Source organism: Mytilus edulis, chromosome 12, assembly GCF_963676685.1.
Source record: "Mytilus edulis chromosome 12, xbMytEdul2.2, whole genome shotgun sequence".
Lineage (NCBI taxonomy): Eukaryota > Metazoa > Mollusca > Bivalvia > Mytilida > Mytilidae > Mytilus > Mytilus edulis.
The window spans coordinates 80375054-80399159 of NC_092355.1; the positions used below are offsets into that span (position 1 = coordinate 80375054).

At 33.2% G+C, this 24106-nt stretch overlaps 1 protein-coding gene across 1 annotated transcript; it reads left to right on the forward strand.

The window, feature by feature from the left end:
- Window positions 1-2436: 2436 nt before the first annotated feature.
- On the forward strand, window positions 2437-21746 carry LOC139497872 (uncharacterized). Its single transcript, XM_071286112.1, has 5 exons — window positions 2437-2440; window positions 14336-14665; window positions 16027-16143; window positions 17532-17648; window positions 20607-21746. Exons 1-5 carry the CDS (start codon window positions 2437-2439, stop codon window positions 21224-21226), a joined length of 1188 nt encoding a protein of 395 aa, XP_071142213.1. The 3' UTR covers window positions 21227-21746.
- Window positions 21747-24106: the final 2360 nt, after the last annotated feature.

A 24106-nucleotide genomic window follows, 5' to 3' on the forward strand; every position in this document is an offset into this window, starting at 1 on the left:
AGCGAAACACAGTTTAAGGTAGGTTTCCTCAGAAATTCCATTAGCCAGGCGGCAAACTGGAAGCTGAGTTTAGATATGTCGTTGCTGTAAGAGGGAAGTATGGGGTGCTGGAAAGGGGGAGGGGGTCTGCACTTGTTTTTTGTGTAAACCTGTACAGAATATAATTCATTGAATTGTGTTATACCTTTTAAAGCATTAATGGTGTATATGTCACGTGTGAGTAAGAACTACACGTGTGCACTTGCAAACAGGAGTAAGGAGATGTGAAATATCTATGAACCAACGGTCAAAGGACACGAACAACTTCAGAAAATCTAAATTGTTCCCGTTACGTTAGATTTGGTACCAGAACATTCAGTGGATTTGTTTGGTATAGTTGTGGTTAAAGCAACTTGTAATGACTTGTAAATAATTCTACGCCATCAATCCTAAACGCGCGTGCGATATGATAGAATTGAAGATTAAAAAAGAATCATTGTAATCTAACGGTTTCAAAGTTCCATTCCTACACTGAATTATAACTGATAAATGAAAAAAATGTCATTCTTTCTAACAGAATACAGACAAATACACAGGCGACACTTATAAAAAAAAAGTTTTACATTTGATTTTAAATATAAATATAACTTCCAAGGGCAAACTTCATTTTCCATTGACTAACTAACGAGCTTTTCTAATTCATTTTTCTTGTAGAAAATTATGCAACATTTTCATACATGCCACACGTTAGATTCGTTAAAGAAAACCAGAAGATAATTAATTAGGCCAAAGTGATATATTTCTTACTTTTGCGTTCGCTTTCTGGTAGGTGTAAAACACATACACAAAAATATTCAAGAAATATATTTTTAAAGGGACATTTTCAAATATTATTTGATTAAATTTCTATATTATTTGATTCCAAATCGGGAAAAAATGTTTTTTTTTATTACCGACTGTGAAGAGCTGAGTTGATTCAATAAAAGGGAGAATCTAGACATGGCCTTATGAAAAACACTGATGCTTATTTTGTAGTTATCATTACGGAAGAGGTGGTTACATTTCATCCTTCTATCTGTTGCTACCTTCGGAATAAATTTCCCGCCATAAAACTATTATCTTCCATTAAAAAGTGAAATAATTGATGGATAATACGTGAAAAAATGCCCTTTTTTCAATGACTCAACGGAATTTCTTTCTTTTTTGTGAATATTTAAAAATTGACTGTCGTCTTTTGACATTACTAATCTTTTATTTTCCGGAGCAAATTTGTTTACAGGAATTGATTTTACACTACAAACAATTAAAGAAGTTAGCTAAGAAAATCCAATATGGAAGTAACATCAATTTGTCAGTTATATATGGTAAGCCTATTAGATGATTGACTGGAATGAGTGAGTCATGGTTTTAATCTCACGAGAGACTGTCAATTCTCGCGTAGTCCGATAGCCGAATCTCAATTCCCGTGAGAATATCCTTAATGCAAATTGTTGCATGTGGAAATATGGCGCGGTTCAAAGAGCCGTCTGCTTGACGACCAAGATTGACCAATAATGATCGTAAAGTGTGATTTGATACAACAAAATGAAAATGTAAAAAAGCGTTATCAAATTATTGTAAATGTTCAGGGGATTGTTTCAGACGATGGTTTATGATTTGTTTTCCATTATTGTCAGAATAAGATAGAAATATATCGATATTATCTGTTATGACATGTACAATCAGAAAATTGTAAAAGATCGGATTCGAACAACGACAAGAATATGATGTGATTTTTTTTTCAGATAATGATAGTATGATGCTATATAAATCAAGGCATAACAAAACAATTCGTGTCGACAAAGGAATCAGATTCTTCGTTTTAGTATTCTTTAAATTTTAGGGGAGATTTTATTTATTCATTATAGATTTTGCCCATTATTTTCTATTCATTATATTGTAGCACAAAATCCATATCTATTCTTATCAAGATTTTTTTAAATAACATTCTCGATTCTTTTTTTTCAAATATTTTTTTTCAAATATTTTTTTGCCCATTGTTCTGTAGCATTGGTCCATTAATTTCTATTCTGTAAACTCCGCCCACACCATTAGTTTCCTTTTTTTATATACATGTATAAATAGAAACAGGAATGTGTCCACAGTACACGGATGCCCCACTCGCACTTTCATTTTCTGTGTTCAGTGGACTGTGAAATTTTGGTAAAAATATAATTTGGCATTTATTAAAATTAGAAAGATCATATCATACGGAACATGTGTAATAGGTTTCACGTTGATTGGACTTCAACTTTATCAAAATCTACATTGACCATCAACTTTCACCTGAAGCGGGGCAGACGGACGGATGAAGGGTACGACGGACGAACGAAGAAACAGGCGGATTGACGAACGAACGAGCAGACGCACTGACCAGAAAATATAATGCCCCTCTACTATCAGAAGTTGGACATAAAAATGGGTAGGTACATAGATTTATCATTTTACCGTATTTCTTTCATAAGATTTTTTTTCTACATGAATATTCACATATTAGCATATTCTTTCATACGGCACAGTATACTTTTATAAGGAAGAACAAAAATTTGCGGAGAAATATTGTTGTGCTGATATCTACAGTAGTTATGCATTATTAGTTACATAGTGTGCTAGTGACCTAATACGGTATATATGGGGTCAGTAAATTCCATATGGGGTGAGAGCGAAGCTCGAATCCCCATATGGAATTTACTGACCCCATATATATCGTATTAAGTCACTAGCACACTATGTAACGAATTTATCTTACCGACTATCTTAACATGTGAAGTTAAGACTAGTGATTCTCAAAATGAGCAAGTCTTCAATACTGTTAGCACTAAGAAAATACTTCCATTGATCCTACAAAAACAGATGCCAACAATAACGACTTGTAAGGTTTAAATGTGTTTTATGAATTTGTTTCAATCTTAATCATCAATTTCTTCGTCTGTTGGAACTTTTAAGATTTTTCTCAGTCCCGTTTTGTTTTTTATAAAGGGACATAACACCATTACCAACCGTGTATGGAATAAGCCCCGCCCCCTTCTTACCTAATAAGGAATATAAAGGGACGTAACTCCACTACTAACCGTGTATGAGATAAGCCCCGCCTCCCTACTAACCTAATATCAAATATACACGGTTTGCACGCGGACGCTTTTAACCAATCATATTCCTGGAAATGTATAGGAGGTAAGATAATTATATATATTTATATACATATATTATACACTTCTATGCATATATTATTGAAACTATACAATCTTACATACCACGAGGGTCTATAAGCATACATATACCATTTTCATTTGCCTCTCCGTCCAAGTCACAAGTTTAAAAGTAAACCGTTATAGGTCAAAGTACGGTCTTCGACACGGAGTCTTGGTTCACACCGATTGGCGGTTTTGTTTGTAAGTAGAAACATTGAGAGAAAACTGCTTACTGGAAATGTTAATTGGTCACTTTTTAATAAAAATTGAGATTTGAAATGTGGAATTTGTCAAAGAGACAACTACTCGACTTAAGAGCAAAAGACAACCGAAGGCCACCAATGGCGACAAAGCGAAAACACAACAATAATGAAATTTTGGAACTATCATTTTAAAAGATAACTCCAACTGTTAATAAGTAAATTGATTTCAAGAGTTAATAAGTATTCTATGTAAAATTTCGCCAATATTAAATAATTTTAAGTTTAATATGAATATTGTGCCCCTAAATACCCGAAGATGAGACAAAAGCAACACATCTAAGATTGACGTAAAAGCCCGGTTGATCATTGTTGGTATCATTTTTGTACCAATATTATAAGTACAAATCAAGTACTGGAAAATACAAGTACCTAAATATTACAGTAATTTTAGAGTAAAGAAATAATACTAAATATTAAAAGTAAATTTCCAGAACTAGTATATATTTTAAGAACAGAAAAAGTAACTATGCAAAAGTAGCTGTGTAGACAAAGACCATAGTATCTACTAAAGAGATTTAAGACAAGCTGATTGTCATTATCAATAAACAAGTAAGGGGTTGGGGGGAAAATCGCACTGATGTTTTATTTCTTTTTGTTTTTGGGTCATATTTTACGTCAATCTTAGATGTGTTGTTTTTGTCTCATCTTCGGGTATTTAGGGGCACATTAACCGGGCTGAAGTACGTTCACTATTCACTATATTAACTTTTCACAATACTGTAAAATACAGGTACCTAAAAATTACAATAATTTTAAAGAAACAAAATAGTACTGACTATTTAAAGTAAATTTCCAGTACTACAGATTTTTTGGTACAGAAATAGTACCTATGCAAAAGTAGCTGTGTAAGTAAAAGCAAAATGAGAGATGTTATGTAAATCAATGATAGATATCCACTGAAGAGATTCAGGACAGAATCAGGACGGATACATGTTAGCGTCAATCAATTGAAGAATAAAATCAAAGTTAATACAGACGATAAATGCACATCATAGAGAATACCACACGAGTGATTTAACTTATATACAAGCTAATTGATATTTCAGTATCAGATAGGATACATTAGGCGAGTGATATGAGAGCCAAATTTACATTTTTAATGCACCTACCTAACACACGGCTAAATTATATATCATTGGAAAGCTAAGAATGTGTACTTTCTAAATATCCCGGTCGTCAAAAGAAATTATGGTGCATTTTTTTTTAAATCGAGGTCAAAGGTCATGGGTGCAATTTCAATTCACGGATACTTCTAGTAGAAAAATCGAGTCAAAACAAATGCAAAAACGAAACAATTATACAGAAATGCTGTATTACTGTTGGAAAAATATATTTCTATCATATTATTAATTAATTTTGGTTGATTTTAACGGTAACGCATGTTACGTAACGTTTTCTCTCGGAGACTTTGAAAATTAACTATTAAGTCACACAAATGTATCTGTAGTCGCCCTTGCATTATCTAAATCTTATAATACCTCCATATCATTTGATTGCACGTATTTACAAACATATATATGCAAATTTGATATAAATAATCCGAAACAAAATATTTGAAGCAAGGGGGAAATATAACATATGACGTATTTTTGATTGTTTAAGAAAGTTCCATGATGAGCTGTACATGAAAATTGAGGAAGCGTATGGTCTCCTGTTAGTTTGAAAGCCTGCCAACCGCTTCAAGATCAGAAAACCATAGGGCGATTTTTTTAAATGTTAAGTTTGCAGGATCATACCGCAATTTCATTTACATAAAAAAAATCAGATATGATAAGAGTACTACTTTGTAACTAACATAAGTAAAATGAGTATAGTGCTATTAGTATATTTTTTATCAACAAAATTGTGACAATTTTAATATAAAAAATCACAAGGAAAATATGATCACTCATTGTACGTCAAACTGTGTTTGATTTTACTTTAGTCGGCCGCCGTGTTTCTTGAGATATCTAATTAATCAAACAACACTTGACAAAGTAGTTTGTCTTTTTTTTTAAATTACGCTAGTGATGACATTCGGCTACTTTGGCACTAAGTATTACTTTTTTATATCTTGTTTTACCGCTTCAAATGGAGGACAATGTTATCCTAATATTGAACCTTTTATTTGGCTTTCTTATGTTTAAAAATGTCCCGTTAGCGTATAACCTAAATGATCGAAACGTCGGACCAATGGGATGTTGGACCATTTAGGTTTCGGAATATTGCGATATCGGAATATTAAAGGTTCATTTTAACTTGTAATTTCATCATTCTTACAACTTCCTTGGCATGGGCTATATCAGTACAGCAGAGGTTTTGCTCAAAGCGGACACACGATCTACTATATACAGATTGAATAAAAAATTGGGAATGGACATGAGGGATTTGTCAAAGAGACATCAACCCGTTTAAAAAGCAGGCCACGGCTGAAGACCACCAATGGGTCATCAATGCAGCAAGAAACTCCCAAACCCGGAGGCGTTCTTCAGCTGGCCCCTAAACAGAAATATACTAGTTTGAAATGATAATGGACGTCATTATACTAAGCTTCGAAATATACTCAAGAAATAAAATATAAAATCATACAAAACTAAGAAAGGCCATAGGCTCCTGATTTGGGACAGGCGCAAAATTGCGACGGGGTTAAACATGTTTTTGGAAATCTCAACCCTCCCCCTATACCTATACCAATGCGTGAACAGACCAAATCTTGTAGAAAGTTGGATGACATCATACCGGACCGATGTTGCCTTTTAGCCAACCAAATTTCATACGGAGAACTTTTATTGTTTCTGTAGTTAGGTCGACATTGTCTTGGATAAAATTTTGACCCCAAGAAGAAAAATAATGCCATGTAGAATGTGTGCCCCATTTTCAATTTTTCTCCTGAGTAGTCAAACTTGTGAATAGTTAACCAAAGGTGTGTCCATAAATACGGTGCATTTGTAATAATAAACCTAAATGAAAAAGAGTAAAAAACAAGAATGTGTCCATAGTACAGGGTTGCCCCACTCGCACTATCATTTTCCATGTTTAGTGGACCGTGAAATTGGGGTCAAAACTTTAATTTCAAATTTAAATGAGAAAGATCATATCATAGGGAACATGAGTACTAAGTTTCAAGTGGATGCGACTTCAACTTCATAAAAAAAACTACCTTGAACAAAAACTTTAACCAAAACTTTAACCTGACTTCTCACTATCATTTTCAATGTTCAGTGGACCGTGAAATTGGGGTCAAAACTTTAATGCGCCAACATCCAAAAGACAATACAGAAATGTTTTTAAAGCAGGTGGAATAATTTCAATTGAATAATCTAGTGAAATGTTTTTAGATAATGGATATTCATCTGATTGGATTACAACTTTACCCTTTATCTGCTTCCGTAAAATACTAGTAGCTGCATAAAGTGCTTGCAACCAGTTTCGCAGTCATTGCTCAGATCTTTAAGTTTTACAGACTTTATATCAAAGTCATTTTAAACGAGTAATTTTCCGTCATTACGGCATAAGCCAAATTATAGAGCTACTGTATACAATAATGGATGTACCTTGGCCTTGTTGATGCTGTACTACATGTAATTATAAATTTACCATATATTTTTAGTTTTTGTTGAAGCTGATAATATGTTGTGTAGTTTTCACGGCGGCGATCCTCGGGCAGAAATTAAGCCCGGTTAACTGATCAAATAATTAAAGTTGTTAAGCAGAACACTTCCTTGTGTACAGGCACGCCATCTGTAATCGTCAAAATGTTAGTAAAAGCTGTTTTATGTTCAGAATTAAATAGCTCTTTATTTTCTGATTTCAAATTTTGTATAGCAAATATTTAGCGATGCAAGCTCGAAAGTAAACTATAAAGATTTCATAGTGAAATTATCATGAGTTATTTTGTAAATCAGATCATTGTAGGAGATACATTGTATATGTAGTAACACTCAATAGAGCTTGAGTTTGCTCCTCAGAGGATACCTATTGAAGTTGTGTAACTTGCTTATAGGCTTTATACATTTGCAAAATATACAAACAGACAAATCAGAATGAGTTGTAGATCTACTGCCTTCGTTGATATATGAGAAGAGACTGGTCGGTAGAATTGGTACATGTAGTACACAATCTTTGTACAGACAAAACAGAAGATGATAGGTTGTGCTTACTTTTGAAATATTTATAGCAACTCTTATGATATTTTGTATTTTCAAATGGGATGTTTTAATTTTTTTCATATTCATCGACCAGTCTTCTGTAAACTTCATCTTTTCGTTTTCCCACGGCGTCAATACAACCGTATCTTCATTTAAGTGTTTAACTACATAGTTTCTATGTAGTAAATACATGACAGACTATGCATATCTGTGTCAATCAATGGATAGTTTTTGCTTTTTAGCATAGGAATGGTTTCATTGTGAACTGGACTGTGAAAAATTGACACGACTCGGAAAATTTCTACAATTTTCCGATACGATTCCTTATTTAGAAAGGGGTGAATTCTACAGAACTCAAAAACTATGTTTTACTTTGATTTGATCTTAATTTCGGACGATTTTATATCTGTTTAAGCTACACTGAAGTTAAAGATAGAAATAGAACCGTTTAAATATGATTTATCGTACTCTAATATCACTATTAAGTACACGGAAATCGACTAATATATTCAGTAAAAAACGATAACGAAATAGAAATGGGATTCCGGAAACAATAGTGATTTTACCCAACAACATAAAATTACAGAAATTCGTGATTTTAAGAAATGTTGAGATAAAGTCTTGATCTTGAATGAAAAAACGATAACTGATGAGTTATTTGGTGTGTTCTAAAAAGGATAGAGTGCAAAAGCATTTAATAAAAAAATAATAGTAGATCCGAAAAGGTCAGGATTAAGAAAATTTTCGTACAAAATGTCAAATATTTAAAAGGAATGCAAAAGCATGCGGACTTACAGTTAAAAATAATGTTTTTCATTATTTTAAGAATCTAATTCACTCAATTATTCTATCTAAAAGAAGAGATACGACTAATTTCCTTTGCTTGAAAAACATGTCGTAATTTTATAATTTTCAACTAATTTCTGAAATAAACGTCAATTTTACAAAAACTGCACCGTACGATTTTGTGACGACCGGGCAAAAATCAAAGTTAAATCATTATTCTTTCATTTAAAAAAGAAATTAGCCGTGTGTTAGGTGGGTGCATTAAAGTCCTTAACTAGACGTCTTTTTCAAATATTACACTCGCCTACATGCATTTGATAGGCGATTCTATATGATTCAAATTGGATTATCTCCCGTTTGCCAGACTAAATATCAATGAAAAAAGTAAGTTGACATTTCCAATGAATTTAATGAGATTGCATTTCAGCATAGTATGATGTTGATTTGACACATGTGACATACACTGTCTTATTTCAATACAGTGTATCGCTATATCGACATAAAGTGTCTTAAATTCAATATTGCATGCATTGTAAGTTTGATTGATTGCAGTGGTGGATCCAGCCATTTAAAAAAAGGGGGGGGGGGGTCCCTACCCAGGACAAAAAAGGGGGTGTTCCAACTATATGTTCCCATTCAAATGCATTGATTGGCCAAAAAAAGGGGGTTGCATTTCCCGCCCCCCCCCCCCCCCCCTTGGATCCGCCACTGGATTGCTTAACTTCCAGTTGCAAATATTGCATGCATGTTCAGGACGAGAAAATATTAACAAAAAATACAACAGGTAGGTTCTGTTGAAGAGGCTGTCCTCAGGAAATTTGGACTGTCACGGGAAATGAGGGTATATTAGATAGCGACAGAAATTTAGCATTGCAACAGGTCACCTACGACCCTCACCTCCACCCGAAACGTACGTGCACACTCGCACACAATGAGTTGTTGCAAGACCAAAAACGAACATATTTACAGTTACATGTTAAATAAATTAAATAATATTAAGATATATTCACACCGTACAATTTTGTTCTCTCATTTTTAAATGAAAATTCTTATTAATAAATAGCCTTTCTGTTTCGAAATTTCCTGACTTAATTCAAAGCTTTAATTTCAAATTCTATCCACGAGAGATAAAATGACATGGATGTTAACAACTATAAGCCAAACCTTAAGACGCCTATTATTGTTTGGGTAGCCGTTTTATTGGAGTATATTGCACACCTTCATTTATAAACATTTTAACACACGACAATGGTATTTATTGTTACTAATTGTTTTCCCACAAATGATAGAAAGAGAGCATCGTGTTTTCTTGTCTGTATTTCCATCCGAATGAGACAATTGAGCACGTTTATTTGTTAAATACGTTTTATGACACCCATTATTGTATTGGGTTTTGAAGAAGCTTAAAACTTATCGTTGTATGAATTCCGACAGTTCACTGTTGAACTCTGTTCGTTGACCTTTAGTTGTTCATATCTGTATCACTTGGTAATGCTTGTCTGTATTTCAATATGCATTGGATCTAAATAGATGGTTTTTAAAAAAACATATAGTCAGATACTCTCTGTTTATAATTTTTTTCGGAGTTCGATTTTTTTGTGACTTAACATTTTTTGTTCCAAATTTCTAGAAAATCAAGATTTGATTATGTAGGAAAATGAATAAAACAATGTTTTCTATCAACAATTAAGGGGGGGCATATAAATACCTCATTGACTTTCAACAAATTTTTTGAATAGCTTCTGTTTGAAAGAAGACGGGAAAATTGTTAGTCTAAAGAAAAAAGACTCCTGTCCCTCCTTTTTTACAAAAGACGAATGAACATTAGAACTATAAAATTGTCATAAGCGTGTAAATTGAATCTTGACAATTGCATCATCATGAATGAGGTCAAAATCTGTGATGTGAACAATTCAAAATTTTACAAATACACTTCAAAGTTGTAATGATGCATCAACATTGTGCATGTCACCAACAGGAACGTATGTATGTAATAACTTTCAGATTATTGAATTATGTAAATTTCTTTCAACTACATATTCTATGTATACGCTAAACGTTCACTAACTTCTTGGCAAAGGTCCAATCTAGGAATGTACCCTGATACACCATGTACACATAGCGTAACAAATCAATTTTCGTCAATACACAACCATTAACTGACTTGTTAGATGTTTTCATGTATTACGACTCGCAAACACAAATTAGTCTTTTTGTCAAACAGTATGATCCATATAGCGTGTTCACACTATAAAATTTGCACATGGTCGAACCCGGGTTAATTAACCCGAATTAATTACCCCAGTTCACACTTGATAAGAAATTAACTCGGTTTGGGATTTTCCCTGTCAACGAAAATAGAATATTTAGCGCCAAAATTGTAACCTGAATCTGTCCACTACATATTTACATTCATCTTTCATCACATATATGCATTATTTTGAAGGTTTTTTTTACCACACTCCTGGCCGCTTTGCAGGAGTGTTGTCAAATAATGTATATTTTATGAAAGCTTATTTGGGTCATTCTGTGATCTAGAAGAAAAAAAAATGTAAGTCGTGGACTTACTTATCCGTGGCCACAATCAACTAATTCGTGGCCACGACTTTCTTATATGTGGCCACGATTTACTAATTTGTGGCCACGATATTCTAAGATATTTGTATGTAGAAATGTATATGTTGGTAAATCGTGGCCACGAATTAGTAGCTCGTAACCACGAGATCACGGCTTATTTTTTTTCTATATATAGCATATAATGACCCAAATAAACTTTCATAATACCCCAACGTTTAGACGTTCACACTACCTAAATTTAACCCGGATAAACTAATTCGTGTCGAACTCGATTTAAAAAGGCATAGTGTGGACGGGGCAATCGAGTCTTTCCCTTAACACTCAATGACTGTTCAGTGTTATAATATATATATGAAAGAGAATGATAATGCCTTTCTTCATTATTTAAGTACGAGGTTACCGAGTCCTAAAATGAGATGAACTGAGAAACACAACCAAGATTGCCACAATAGCTTGAAAAAACAACGGGGTGAAACGTAGATTTTCGCTTATATCTCTAAAACCAAAGCATTTAGAGCAAATATGACGAAGAGTTAATTTGTTTATCATGTCGAGATTTATCTGCCATGAAATATTTAGACAAGTCGATTAACTCGTTGTTGGGTTGCTGCTCCTAAATTGGTAATTTTAAGGAAATTTTGCAGCTTTTGGTAATTATCTTAAATGTTACTAAATATAGAGATAAACTGTAAACAGCAATAATGTTCAGCAAAGTAAGATCTACAAATAAATCAACTCGACCAAATAGTCGTTTGATCCCATAAGGATTTATTGCACTTAAAAGTCAATTTTTATCAATTTTTCGTAACTTTACAAAAAGCTTCTCCTCTAAAAACAACTGAGACAAATTTATTCAAACTTGGTCATAATCATCATTCGGACATCTAGTTTAATAAACAATGTATGCGATGACACTGCCTGCCAACCAACATGGCAGACATGGATAAAAATAGAACATCGAGGTAAAATGCAGTTTTTGGCTTATATCTCTTAAACTTAATTAAGCAAATAAACTCACCATAGATACCAATCAAAGTTTGTATTAACGTCAGACGCGCGTTTCGTCTACAAAAGACTCATAAGTGACGCTTGAATCCAAAAAAGTTAAAATATAAAAAAAAAGATGTGGTATGATTGCCAATGAGACAACTATCCACAAAAGACCAAAATGACACAGACATTAACAACTATAGGTCACCGTACGGCCTTCAACAATGAGCAAAGCCAGACCAAATAAAGTACGAAGTTGAAGAGCTTTGAGGACCAAAATTCCTAAAAGTGTTGCCAAATACAGCTAAGGTAATCTGTTCCTGAGGTAGAAAAGCCTTAGTTTTTCGAAAATTCAAAAGTTTTGTAAACAGTTAATTTATAAATATGACCATAATTATCAATGATAATTAATGTCAGCACAGAAGTGCTGACTACTGGGCTGGTGATACCCTCGGGGAATAAAACTCCAACAGCAGTGGCATCGACCTAGTGGATGTAAATAAACTCATCATAGATACCAGGATTAAAGTTTGTATTTACGCCAGACGTGCGTTTCGTCTACAAAAGTCTCACCAGTGACGCTCGAATAAAAAATAAATAAAAAGGCCAAATAAAATATGAAGAGCATTGAGGACCAAAATTTCCAAAGGTTTTGCCAACTACAGCTGGTAATCTATTCCTGAGATAGTAAAGCCTTTAGTTAGTATTTCGAAAATTCAAAAGTTTTGTAAACAAATAATTTATAAATATGACCATATCAATTATAATTCACGTCACCACAGAAGTGTTGACTTCTAGGCTGTTGATACCCTCGGGGAATTAAAACTACACCATCAGTGGCATGGACCCAGTGGTTGACTTGTAAATAAACTCATCATAGATACCAGGAGTAAAGTTTGTATTTACGCCAGACGCGCGTTTCGTCTACAAAAGACTCATCAGTGAATCATGGTTGCATTATTTCATACATCAATTGTAAATAAATGAGCGACACAGGCTCCTTGGAGACTCTAGTTTGTCATGGCGCTTTCAGTTTTGTTTTTGAGTATCTTCAACCTCTCTTGTACATTTATATAATAATTATCATATCATACTAAAGCATTTTAAAAGTTCATTTTTTGCAAGCAGACAGTCTAAAAGTTACGCGCTTTTCTTATTTCTATATATAGGTTCATTATTTCCAGGAAATCGTTTAATATCATATGTTTTTAACAATTGTTATATAAGGAAATTATTCATAATTATAATGAATTGTTTGATCCATTGCATTTTGTACTGTATATGTGAGTATTATTTACAACAGTGTGTTTTTAAATGAATAAACCAGAAATATTTTACTTTAAATAACTATTCTGTTTAGGTCCTTTTTGGTCATATAGCTCGTAACGTTATTTATTCGCGTATATTCGCTTTCAAATATTAAGATTAACCTAAAGGGAATACCTCTGTCACATATGACAATGGTCATGTTCCAGTTGTTGTAACCACAGTCCCCTTATCTTCCATTATATAATTACCGAGTGCAACTTATCACTGAATTCGTATGTGTATGAACAACTCGACGGTTGTCATTCCGGAGCACATGTGTTCATCCTTGTGTTTTTGTTGAGATAAATGTTGCTTTTAGTTTACCTTTTTTTAGTGATGCATTAAAGATGTTTTTTTTTTTTTTTAATTTCATGTAAATATAAAAGAGCAGTACCTAGGCAAAGGACATAACTCTCAATAAACGATTTAAAAAATCAATAAAATTGAGAATGGAAATGGGGAATGTGTCAAAGAGACAACAACCCGACCATAGATAAGACAACAGCAGAAGGTCAATGCAGCGAGGAATTCCTGCACCCGGAGGCGTCCTTCAGCTGGCCCCTAAACAATACATATACTAGTTTAATGTTAATGAACGCCATACTAAACTCCGAATTGTACACAAGAAACTAAAAGTTAAAATGATACAAATCTAACAAAGGCCAGAGGCTCCTGAGTTGGGACAGGCGCAAAAACGCGGGGTTGAACATGTTTGTGAGATCTCAACCCTCCCCCTATACATCTAGCCAATGCAGAAAAGTAAACGCATAACAATACGCACATTAAAATTCAGTTTAAGGAAGTCCGAGTCTGATGTCAGAACATGTAACCAAAGAAAATAAACAAAATGACTATGATAAATATATAACATCAGACTACTAGCAGTTAACTGACATGCCAGCTCCAGACTTCAATTAAACTGATTGAAAAATTCATCATATGAATATCAAACATTTATATAAACCTATTGAAAGCTGCAAGGTAACACACAATGATCATGCTATTAATGATTTTCAGGAAATATGGCCTTATTCCTTAAGCATTTGAAGTAATTCGTGTAACATTTACATTGTAGGTGTATTTTCAAAGCAAGTTACACTAGGTTTTGTTACAAGTAAACAAGTTGCCATAAGCGGACAAACTGTGTTATTAAAATGCCCATTTCGAAAACAAACAGACCCAATTCAATGGGAAAGACACGCAGTAACATACAGCGAAGATGAACATATTAATCCTAAACTAGATGCTGTGATCAGAACTAGATTGAATATTGAAGGAAACCATTTGTACGGGCAGTTTAATTTGCAAATAAGGAATGTTAGTAAGAAAGATGAAGGCAAATATACTTGTTTGACAAAAGTTAATGGAACTGGTGTAGTAGGAACTGTGTACCTACAAGTTATTGGTATGCAAAAAGCACGTTTAAAGATTTTGTTTTAGACAAGACATTCACATTAGGTTTATTCTTGTTAGAGGTCGGTCATTTAAAAACGTATCAACCGTATCATATACGTTGACATATACGCATCTGCAGATATATAAAAAAAAGTATGTGATCTTAAGATTAAGACTATCATACGTTGTGCTTCAATTTTTTTAATCTGTTGGAACCTGTTCAAAACAATCAAACACAAACTTTCAATATTTCCGATAATGGTGTTTTGCAAAAAAAGGGGATCTATCAACGACTTCTGCATGCATGATCTTAAAAAGGAGGGAACGTGGAGCAGTGAGCCGAATATCTTACAAAATCCTTTTATAAAACACGTAAATATATTTCAAGATCTTACCTGAATACACATACAAATGTACACCTTATATACATGTAAGGAACTATGAAAAAGAAATTACCAAATTGGTTTACTTTGTTTTAATGCACTTCATTTCCATTCGTCAATTAGTGTTGAAAAATTCAAGTGGCGGTAAAAGCCAGTAATTTATTATATAAAAAAGGATGGCAATTCTTTACTAAAAATGTGTACAGCAATACCTACCACCTACACGTAAAAAGTATATAATATCACTTATTCTAATTTTCCACCACAATTGATAGGAAACCGGTAATTTGTCATGGACGTTTCGGACAAAAAACAGAGAGTGCTTGAGTCGTGAAAAATACAAAATTTGTTATGACATTTTACCTATCTTTATTAACTTTATTAGCTTTTATTGATTTTCCTTCATCATTGACGCTCAAAGCCGAATATCCGAAAGCACTGACTACTGAGATGATGATACTCTCGTGGCCTGACTATCTACCATATCAGTATCGATGCAGTAATGTAAACACTGAAAACAAAACATTATAGATTTCAATCATTCAATGCTTTCTTCTTGACTTACCTTCACCAGAAATACTCAAAGCCGAATGTCTGAAAGGCAAAGACGTATAAGAACTGAAACAATTGAAAACCTATTTCACCAAAATGGACATAACAACAATGAAAAATCCATTAAAGATCCATTTTGCCTGAGGAATTTGAAACCTTAGTTTCGTTATGATTTCTTAATATATGAACGAACAAATTAAAAAAGTTTATCAAGTATTATGTCAGTAACGAAGTAATAACAACTGAGCTTTACGGTTTCATGTGATACTCTCGCGTTTTGGTTTTTACGTTGATTTGTCACAATGAGATTTAAACAAAGGTAGACTACTTTTCTCCGAATCGAGCAAGACGAAATGCGCCTCTGACGCACTGATAAACTAAAACATCGAAATATCTTATATCTATATGATTTTTTCTAAATACTATTAAATTTCAGCAAAGTCATATTGGACTACTGGTGATATGAATTCTCAAAAGGCAACAAATCAACGGACCACTGAAGAAATTATCAACGATTCTAAAACAACAATTGATCTAGTGGATTCTCATGGTGGTAATTATAATGATGCATTAACATATGAAAGGATAAAGTCTAGAATAATAGTGTTTCTTGCCAGTTCACAGACATCTTGAATTCAATTTATAAAACAACAAAATCAATGCAACAAATCAAAAACTAAGAGAAATGCATCAAACTTCAGCTACATGTGGAGCAGGACCTGCTTAACGTTCCGGAGCACCTAAGATCACCCCTAGTTTTTGGTGGGGTTCGTGTTGTTTATTCTTCAGTTTTCTATGTTGTGTCATGTTTACTATTGTTTGTCTGTTTGTCTTTTTCATTTTTAGCCATGGCGTTGTCAGTTTATTTTAGATTTATGAGTTTGACTCTCCCTTTGGTATCTTTCGTCCCTCTTTCCGAAGTTGTGAAAAATAGGTCGAAAAATATTAAAAAGACATCCAACTCACACGTACCTAATAAATATATACAGAATGGAAAAGCATAGTATTACAAAACATAGTTTAACACTCAATATAAACAATGTTGTTAATTAATGGACTTTTAACTATTGAAAATCGTATTTTTCTGTGTACATGAAGTCTCTCTCTCAGCGGTAAGCTTATATCAATTATTTTTCGAAAAACTAAGGATTTTCTTATCCCAGGCATAGATTACCTTAGCCGTATTTGGCACAACTTTTTGGAATGTTGGACCATAATGCTCTTCAACTTTGTACTTGTTTGGCTTTATGAATATTTTGATATGAGCGTCACTGATGAGTATTATGTAGACGAAACGCGCGTCTGGCGTACTAAATTATAATCCTGGTACTTTTGATAACTATTTCTAACGATTTTGATTTGAGCGTCACTGATGAGTCTTATGTAGACGAAACGCGCGTCTGGCGAATTAAATTACAAGCCTGGTACCTTTGGTGACTATTTCCGTTGATAAGGTCACTTTTGTCACGGTTCATCAAATACAGTACTAAATATTTAATTTAGACATGCACATCAAAGGTGACAGGAACTATAAAAAATGAAAATAACATTTTATAATATTCTATTTAGATTTTTGTCTTTAGATTGTAAATTATACCTCTTAATACATAGAGTATTTGTAATTTTAGTCTTTTTTCATAAGGAGTTGAAACCGTAAGTTCATTATAATTTCTTGATTTATGAACAAACAATTTTAAATCGTTTGTTGAGTATCAAGTCAGAAACAACGATGGTGTCATTTGATACCTTCGGGATTTGTCTCTTTAATCTATTAATAAGATTTGAACATAGGTTAACTACTTTTGTCCGTATCCATTTAGACGCACCAACGACTGATATCTAAAATATTTGACCTAAACTTAGATTACTAATTTATATGTGATTTAAACAAAATGCATATAGGTATATATGAAATTTTATATTAAAAACAATCAATTTCAGCAAAGCCATTATGGACAACTGGTGATACGAATTTTAAAAAAGCAACACAACATTGGTCCACTGATGAAATGAGTAACGGTTCTAAAACAACAATTAATCTTGTGGATAATCATGGTGGTAACTACAATGATGCATTATCATATTAAAGGATATAACATATATTTCTCTTAAACTTTAAAACACACTATAAATAACTCTAAAGGGGTGTTTTGAAAAATGTTAAACGAAAAACCTAATGAATGTTTTTAACGTAAAATACATGAAGTTGAAAGCTATTCCATTTCAATTGATGAAAAGTGGAAATATGAAATATTTATGTTCAATAAGATAGTATTGCACATTTCATTGTCTGACATCAAACGTTCACACCTGTCTCTGGTATCTAAACATAAATGCATAACATGATCAAACATTAGATTAAGTATATACTTAAAAATGGTTTGATGTATTTATACGCATGACATCGTGATGTCATCGAATTTGATTGTTTCGTCAAAAGTAATTTAAAAGAGCACTACTTTTCATTATGAACAAAATGATTCATATCATATACTGAATCTTGTGATTATGGCAAGAACAATCCAGATTAATAAATAATTCAAAACTAAATCAGAATAATTTTAATAATACCTGCAGCCGTATATTTGTTGTAACTGAAGCAGTTGAATACATTGTCATAAAAATTGCATGAAAATTCATAGTGTATGATGATGTCTCGTTTCTATTAGTGTTTATTCGAAATACTAAGGATTTGCTTATCACAGGTATAGCTTACCTTAAGAATGGCACAACCTTTTGAATTTTGGGTTATCAATGCTCTTCAAATTTGGAATTTTTGGATCTCAATGCTCTCCAACTTTGTACTTTTAAATTATAAACGTACGTTTCACGTTTAAGCTCAAGTGTGGTGAAATTCAAGTTAGTGTCAACTCATTTAAATTGATGTTACTTAAATTCCCCTTTGTATTAATGGTATGTACGTATATGATCAGCAGAACGGACGGCAAATGTTAAACATGCTTTCTCTGACGGAGCACGTGAGATGACCCCACCCCATCCTCAGTTTAAAGGGGGTTCATGTTCTTCATTCTTTAATTTTCTATCAGATTTTGTTCTTTTTCGTTTTTAGCCATGACGTTGTAATTTAAATAGCAACTTCTGAGTTTAAATGTCCCTTCTCATATTTACCCTCTCGTAATCGTCAATTAAGTGATATTAAAATAACTGTATGGAGAAAACAAATTCTAAATGAAAATACAATCTATATCCAATTAATAATACCAGATACAGTGAAGTATATAAAGTTTTTGTCGAGCCCGCGACTTCTGTCGATATAAGGATAGTGACTCGGTGGCGGCTGCGTTAGCTTACTTCTTAAAAGCTTAATATTTCAGAAGGCAGAATTTCTGTATACTTTATACTTTATATACAGATGCGCCTTATGTTACGAAGATTGCGTCTGTCATATGTCCATTTTCCTTGACCATATTTCATGGCTCAGTGACTACTGGAAAAAGTTAAGAGTTTAAGTATTCTTAATTTTTCTCGTTTTATGATACAAATATTTGGTATGTGCGTACCTTGCAAGCCCCTCATGCCTGTCAGACAGTTTTAAATTCAACCTTATTTCTATGATCAGTGAACAAGGTTAAGTTTTCGTGTTTAAATCCATATCTCAGATATATTAATAAAGGTAACAGTAGTATACCTATGTACAAACGTCAAAAATTTATTGAGAGAAACACATCCGGATTACAGCAAAATGTCTATTGTATTTGGTGTATGGAATTATTGTTAGAATGAAGTTCTAGATTCAGGACTATTAGCATAAAATTAATGGTTAGTATGAAAGTGTCGAGACATTTCAGCGTTTGTACTCTTCCGGCATTCTAGAGCTAGTGCATGTCATGTAAAAAAATGCCTTTTTATAAACCTTACAGCTAAAGTCTCATTTCTCTGACATTACAAAACAGAAAAATTTCAAAATCGAAAGGCACCTTTCTTTGATGCCTTTTCCAACAAAAGTGCAAAGTTTTCAGATCTTCCTCCGGTAATTTTGATACTATGTCAATATTCCATGGCAATTTGTTAAAGTAAATGTCAGTTATAGTACGAAGTGTTGACAGAAGGACTGACTACTGTTTATCAAAATAAATCCTGTATGATACGGGTTTATAAAAATTTCAATGCAAGAAATATATATTTCAGTTTGAATTGTTTTTGCATTAAAGATTGACATAATTTCCTTGAATAAAGTTGTACGTAAACATGAATAAAATTAGTAGGCTCCATAAGTGATGAATTTGACATCTACATCACTGGACTCTATGTCTACTGTGATATACTTGACGCCCCGATCGCGTGACTTAACCTCTCCAGCGTTGTATTTTATACCTATAGGCTACAGCGCTGGACTAATTATATGTAGCGCTAAACTTTCCACCTATAAATCTGGACTTGACATTGTGGTGCTTGGCTTAAGATCTGTAGCGCTGGACTATATATCTTCTATGCTGGACTTTACATCTACAGTGCTAGACTTAAGCTCTCCAGCGCTGGACTTTGCATTTGAAGCAGTGGGCTGTAAATACAGCGCTGGACTTTGCATTTCAAGCATTGGGCTGTAAATATTGTGCTTGACTACATCGAAAGTGCTGAACTTGATATTTGTCTACAGCACTGGACTTGAGATGTACATAGATGGACTTAAGATCAACAGAACATCTCAAGCGCTAAATGGATTTTGCATTTTTAGTGTAGGATCTTGCAACAAAAAGCATAATATAGAAAATTTTAAGACTTCGAAACACGAACCACACAAAAAAAACAAAGGTGCATTAATTTAATATATATTATTCATATACTTCTTTTATTCTATACCCATCATGTTCTGTAGTATAAAAATACGAATAAGAATTCTTTAATTATCCATTTATGGACCCTTGCGGGTTTTAAATTTCATACAAAGATTATAATGATTTTTGTAATAAAAATGAAATAACAATAAAATATATTTATTATTTGATTCTGAAAACAAATATAATTACTCATTCAAAATATGTGGTTTCTCTTCAGGTGCAGACGCATCATCTCACAACAATATAGCCATCTATGTTATATGTATAGTGTGTACGATCATTGTGACGACAATGTTGAATGTTTGTTTTCGATATTTACCACATAAAGAAATGTGCCAAATCCATGGAAATGGGAGAAGTCAAAATCTTACAGATAGTTCTAATCAGAACATTAGTCGAGTTTTGGAAAACGAACACTTGGGGCAAATTAATGCCTATGATGAAATTGATGAAACTGCTATGACTGCTATGACAATGAGAGGAATGGTCGATAGAATACAGACGTCAAGCAATGAAACTAGTTCAAGCAATGAAACTAGTTCAAGCAATGAAGAAGATATTTCTGGTAGTGGCTATCTTCATCCTTATCAGTCCATTATAGCATATATCGACGTTCACACATATGCAAAATGCACAAATATTTCCAACATTAAGAGAAGCAGCAATTCTTTACCAGCTTCTTTAAAAGGTCTCAGTAATATATCAAGCAAATATTTTACAAAAGAACGAAATCAAATAATATCAATATTACAAACTGATCAAAGAACTATAACTCAGTCGGATAACAAATTTGACCAATTACGCAGTTTCAATCATAAAGGCAGATGGTCTTTGTAACATTGTTTACAGATGAAGTTTAAGAATTATTGATGAGAAATGTTTAAAATTACCGTGAATAAGAAGAATATCACTGTTTATTTACGCATAGAAAATAAATCGTGCAAATGGGTATGTTCGATAAGGCTCTGAAACGGCCACTTTAAATTTGAAGTCATATGAAACGATTGACTGGTGAAAAAAAGTTTGTCCAATTCTTGAACCAATGCATGTATAGATCATAAACATAGTCTTTTGTGAACGAATTTATCATTTGTAATGCAAACATGTTGTATAATAGTAAATTTTGTTATTCTCTTTGTCTGTTATGAGATGAAAATATGGCTGCTCATTTATTGTCGAGTTCTGAAGCCGTAGTTTACCGATTGTTATCCTATAGTTAACAATCAACAAAAAAGCATGGACGCAAGCAATTAAAAACAGTAAACTTTTTTTAATTGTGGACAAATTAAAGAATTTTCTTCAGAAAAAAAGTCTATGTAGATAAGTTTAATGATGAAAACTGGCCATTTTAATAAAAAAAAATATATGCATAATGTTTTTTAATTTGAGGTTTTATATGACTTTAATTAGCTTAATTTTCAAACTATAATTAATTGAACACTATAACAATGAATTATAGCTTATATAGTTACTAGATAAAAAATACCTCTTTTTGATGATAAAAGAGGGACGAAAGATACCAAAGGGACAGTCAAACTCATAAATCTAAAACAAACTGACAACGCCATGGCTAAAAATGAAAAAGACAAACAGAAAAACGATAGTAAACATGACACAACATAGAAAACTAAAGAATAAACAACACGAACCCCACCAAAAACTAGGGGTGATCTCAGGTGCTCCGGAAGGGTAAGCAGATCCTGCTCCACATGTGGCACCCGTCGTGTTGCTTATGTGATTACAAATCCGGTAAATAGTCTAATTCGGTAGGTCACATTCATGAAAGGGAAGGTGATTGCAGTTACGACGTAAGGAACATATCCGATATCATTTGTGAAACGGTTATTCCATAACGGTCAACCAACTCGTGATGGCGTCCGTAAAATTTACGAAGGGATGATTTCAACTTCACCATTTGGAACTCTTGGTTTAATAGCTTCCTTGTGAGCAGTAACCCTCTATCAAGAAAATCATGATAGGAAATGCAAGCACGGGAATATCGTATCAATTGGGAGATATATACCCCGTATGCAGGTGCTGCTGGAATGTTGCTACTTAGAAATGGAAAGTCACAATTGGAAAGCTGAAATCATCTCTTTTGTCGTAAAGTTTTGTTTTCAACCGACCCTCATTGTCAATTTCTAGATGTAAGTCAAGATATGAAGCCGACTTAACTGTATCTGTAGTATCCTTTATCTCCAATTCGATGGGATAGATGCGTTCCACATAGTCACCAAATTTTGAATTGTTTAGTGAAAGTACGTCATCTATATAGCGGAAAGTAGAGTTAAAGGATATTGCTAACTTCTTATCTTTCTTCCTAAGAAGTTCCTGCATGAAGTCAGCCTCATAAAAATAAAGAAACAAGTCGGCAAGTAGAGGGGCACCGTTTGTTCCCATTGGGATGCCGACAGTCTGTTGAAAAACACGTCCTCCGAACGTTACAAATATGTTGTCAATCAAGAAATCAAACATCTTGATAATATCGCTTTCAGAGAATTTTTTGTTTGAATCAGAGTGATTCTTTACAAAGTATGATTTATCCCTCCCTAAGACAAGATACTTGTATCTACGTTGGCCATTCTTTTTTATGAAGCAATGTAATACCAACTCTTTCAATTTGTCTTTTAGTTTGGAATGTGGAATACTTGTGTACAGAGTAGAAAAGTCAAATGTTTTAATACTGTTACAAGATGAAAGAGAATTTGCGACTTATTCATGACAAGAAAAAAAAAACAATCAAAATGGTTTAATTTCCATTATTTGACAGGAAACATAGAACGCATACGGCGACAGTTAAGACCTTTTGAAATATTGTTTGTAAAAACATTTATCATGTCTAACTTGAATATTTAGTTTGTTGACGCATGCGCTCTATGTATCCTGGTCCTAATTTTGGTTGAAATCAGGCCAATTTTGTCAGATTTCGCTAAAATCTCTTATCTTGACCTATTTATGAGGTAAAAATCAACCCATCAGAATAAAGCTTGGATACTTAATAGTTTCTCACATGTCTTTTCGACAAATTAAAACAGTGTTTACCTTGTAACAATGGACGTTATAATTGGGGCCAAATACAGGCCTTACCGAATTTACTCCCTTGCTGCTTTCTGACAACGAAAACTTTAACAAATTAAAAGGATGCTTTTCTTCTTAAAAAAAATATCAAAACACAAATATCCACCGTTTAATGAGGAAGTTATTAGCTCCTGTTATAGAAATTAAGCACTCCATGCGGTATAAACTGTTGGTGACCATTGTGATCTTTTACATGAATATGCAATAAAATTGAGAATGGAAATTGAGATATGTCGACCAAAGGGTAGATAACAGCCTCAAACCACTAATGGGTCTTCAACGCAGAGAGAAAGTCCAGCACCCGGAGACAGGTTTCAGCTGGTTCTAAGATAAAGATGTGTACTAATTCAGTAAAAATGGACATCATACTAAAATAAAAAGCATATGAATGAACTGAAATAAAAAGAAACAAACAAGACTATCAAAAGTCAGAGGCTCCTGACTTGGGACAGGCGCAAAAAAAGCGATGTTATACATGTTTTATGTTTTGTAAAGAAACACACAGCAATGCGCACAGTAAAAGTCAGTTGAATAAAAGTCCGAGTCTGATGTCGCAATAAGTAAAGAAAAGAAACTTAGTAAAATGATAATGATACATAAATTAAAAAAATGGACTACTAGCAGTTACTGACATGACAG

What these genes read in the sequence shown, in the direction of transcription:
- LOC139497872 (XM_071286112.1), top strand. An exon ending in TCTAGTGGATTCTCATGGTG is followed by an intron (nt 16,144 to 17,531) that starts GTAATTATAATG and finishes AATCAATTTCAG; the next exon opens with CAAAGCCATTATGGACAACT. An exon ending in TCTTGTGGATAATCATGGTG is followed by an intron (nt 17,649 to 20,606) that starts GTAACTACAATG and finishes GTTTCTCTTCAG; the next exon opens with GTGCAGACGCATCATCTCAC.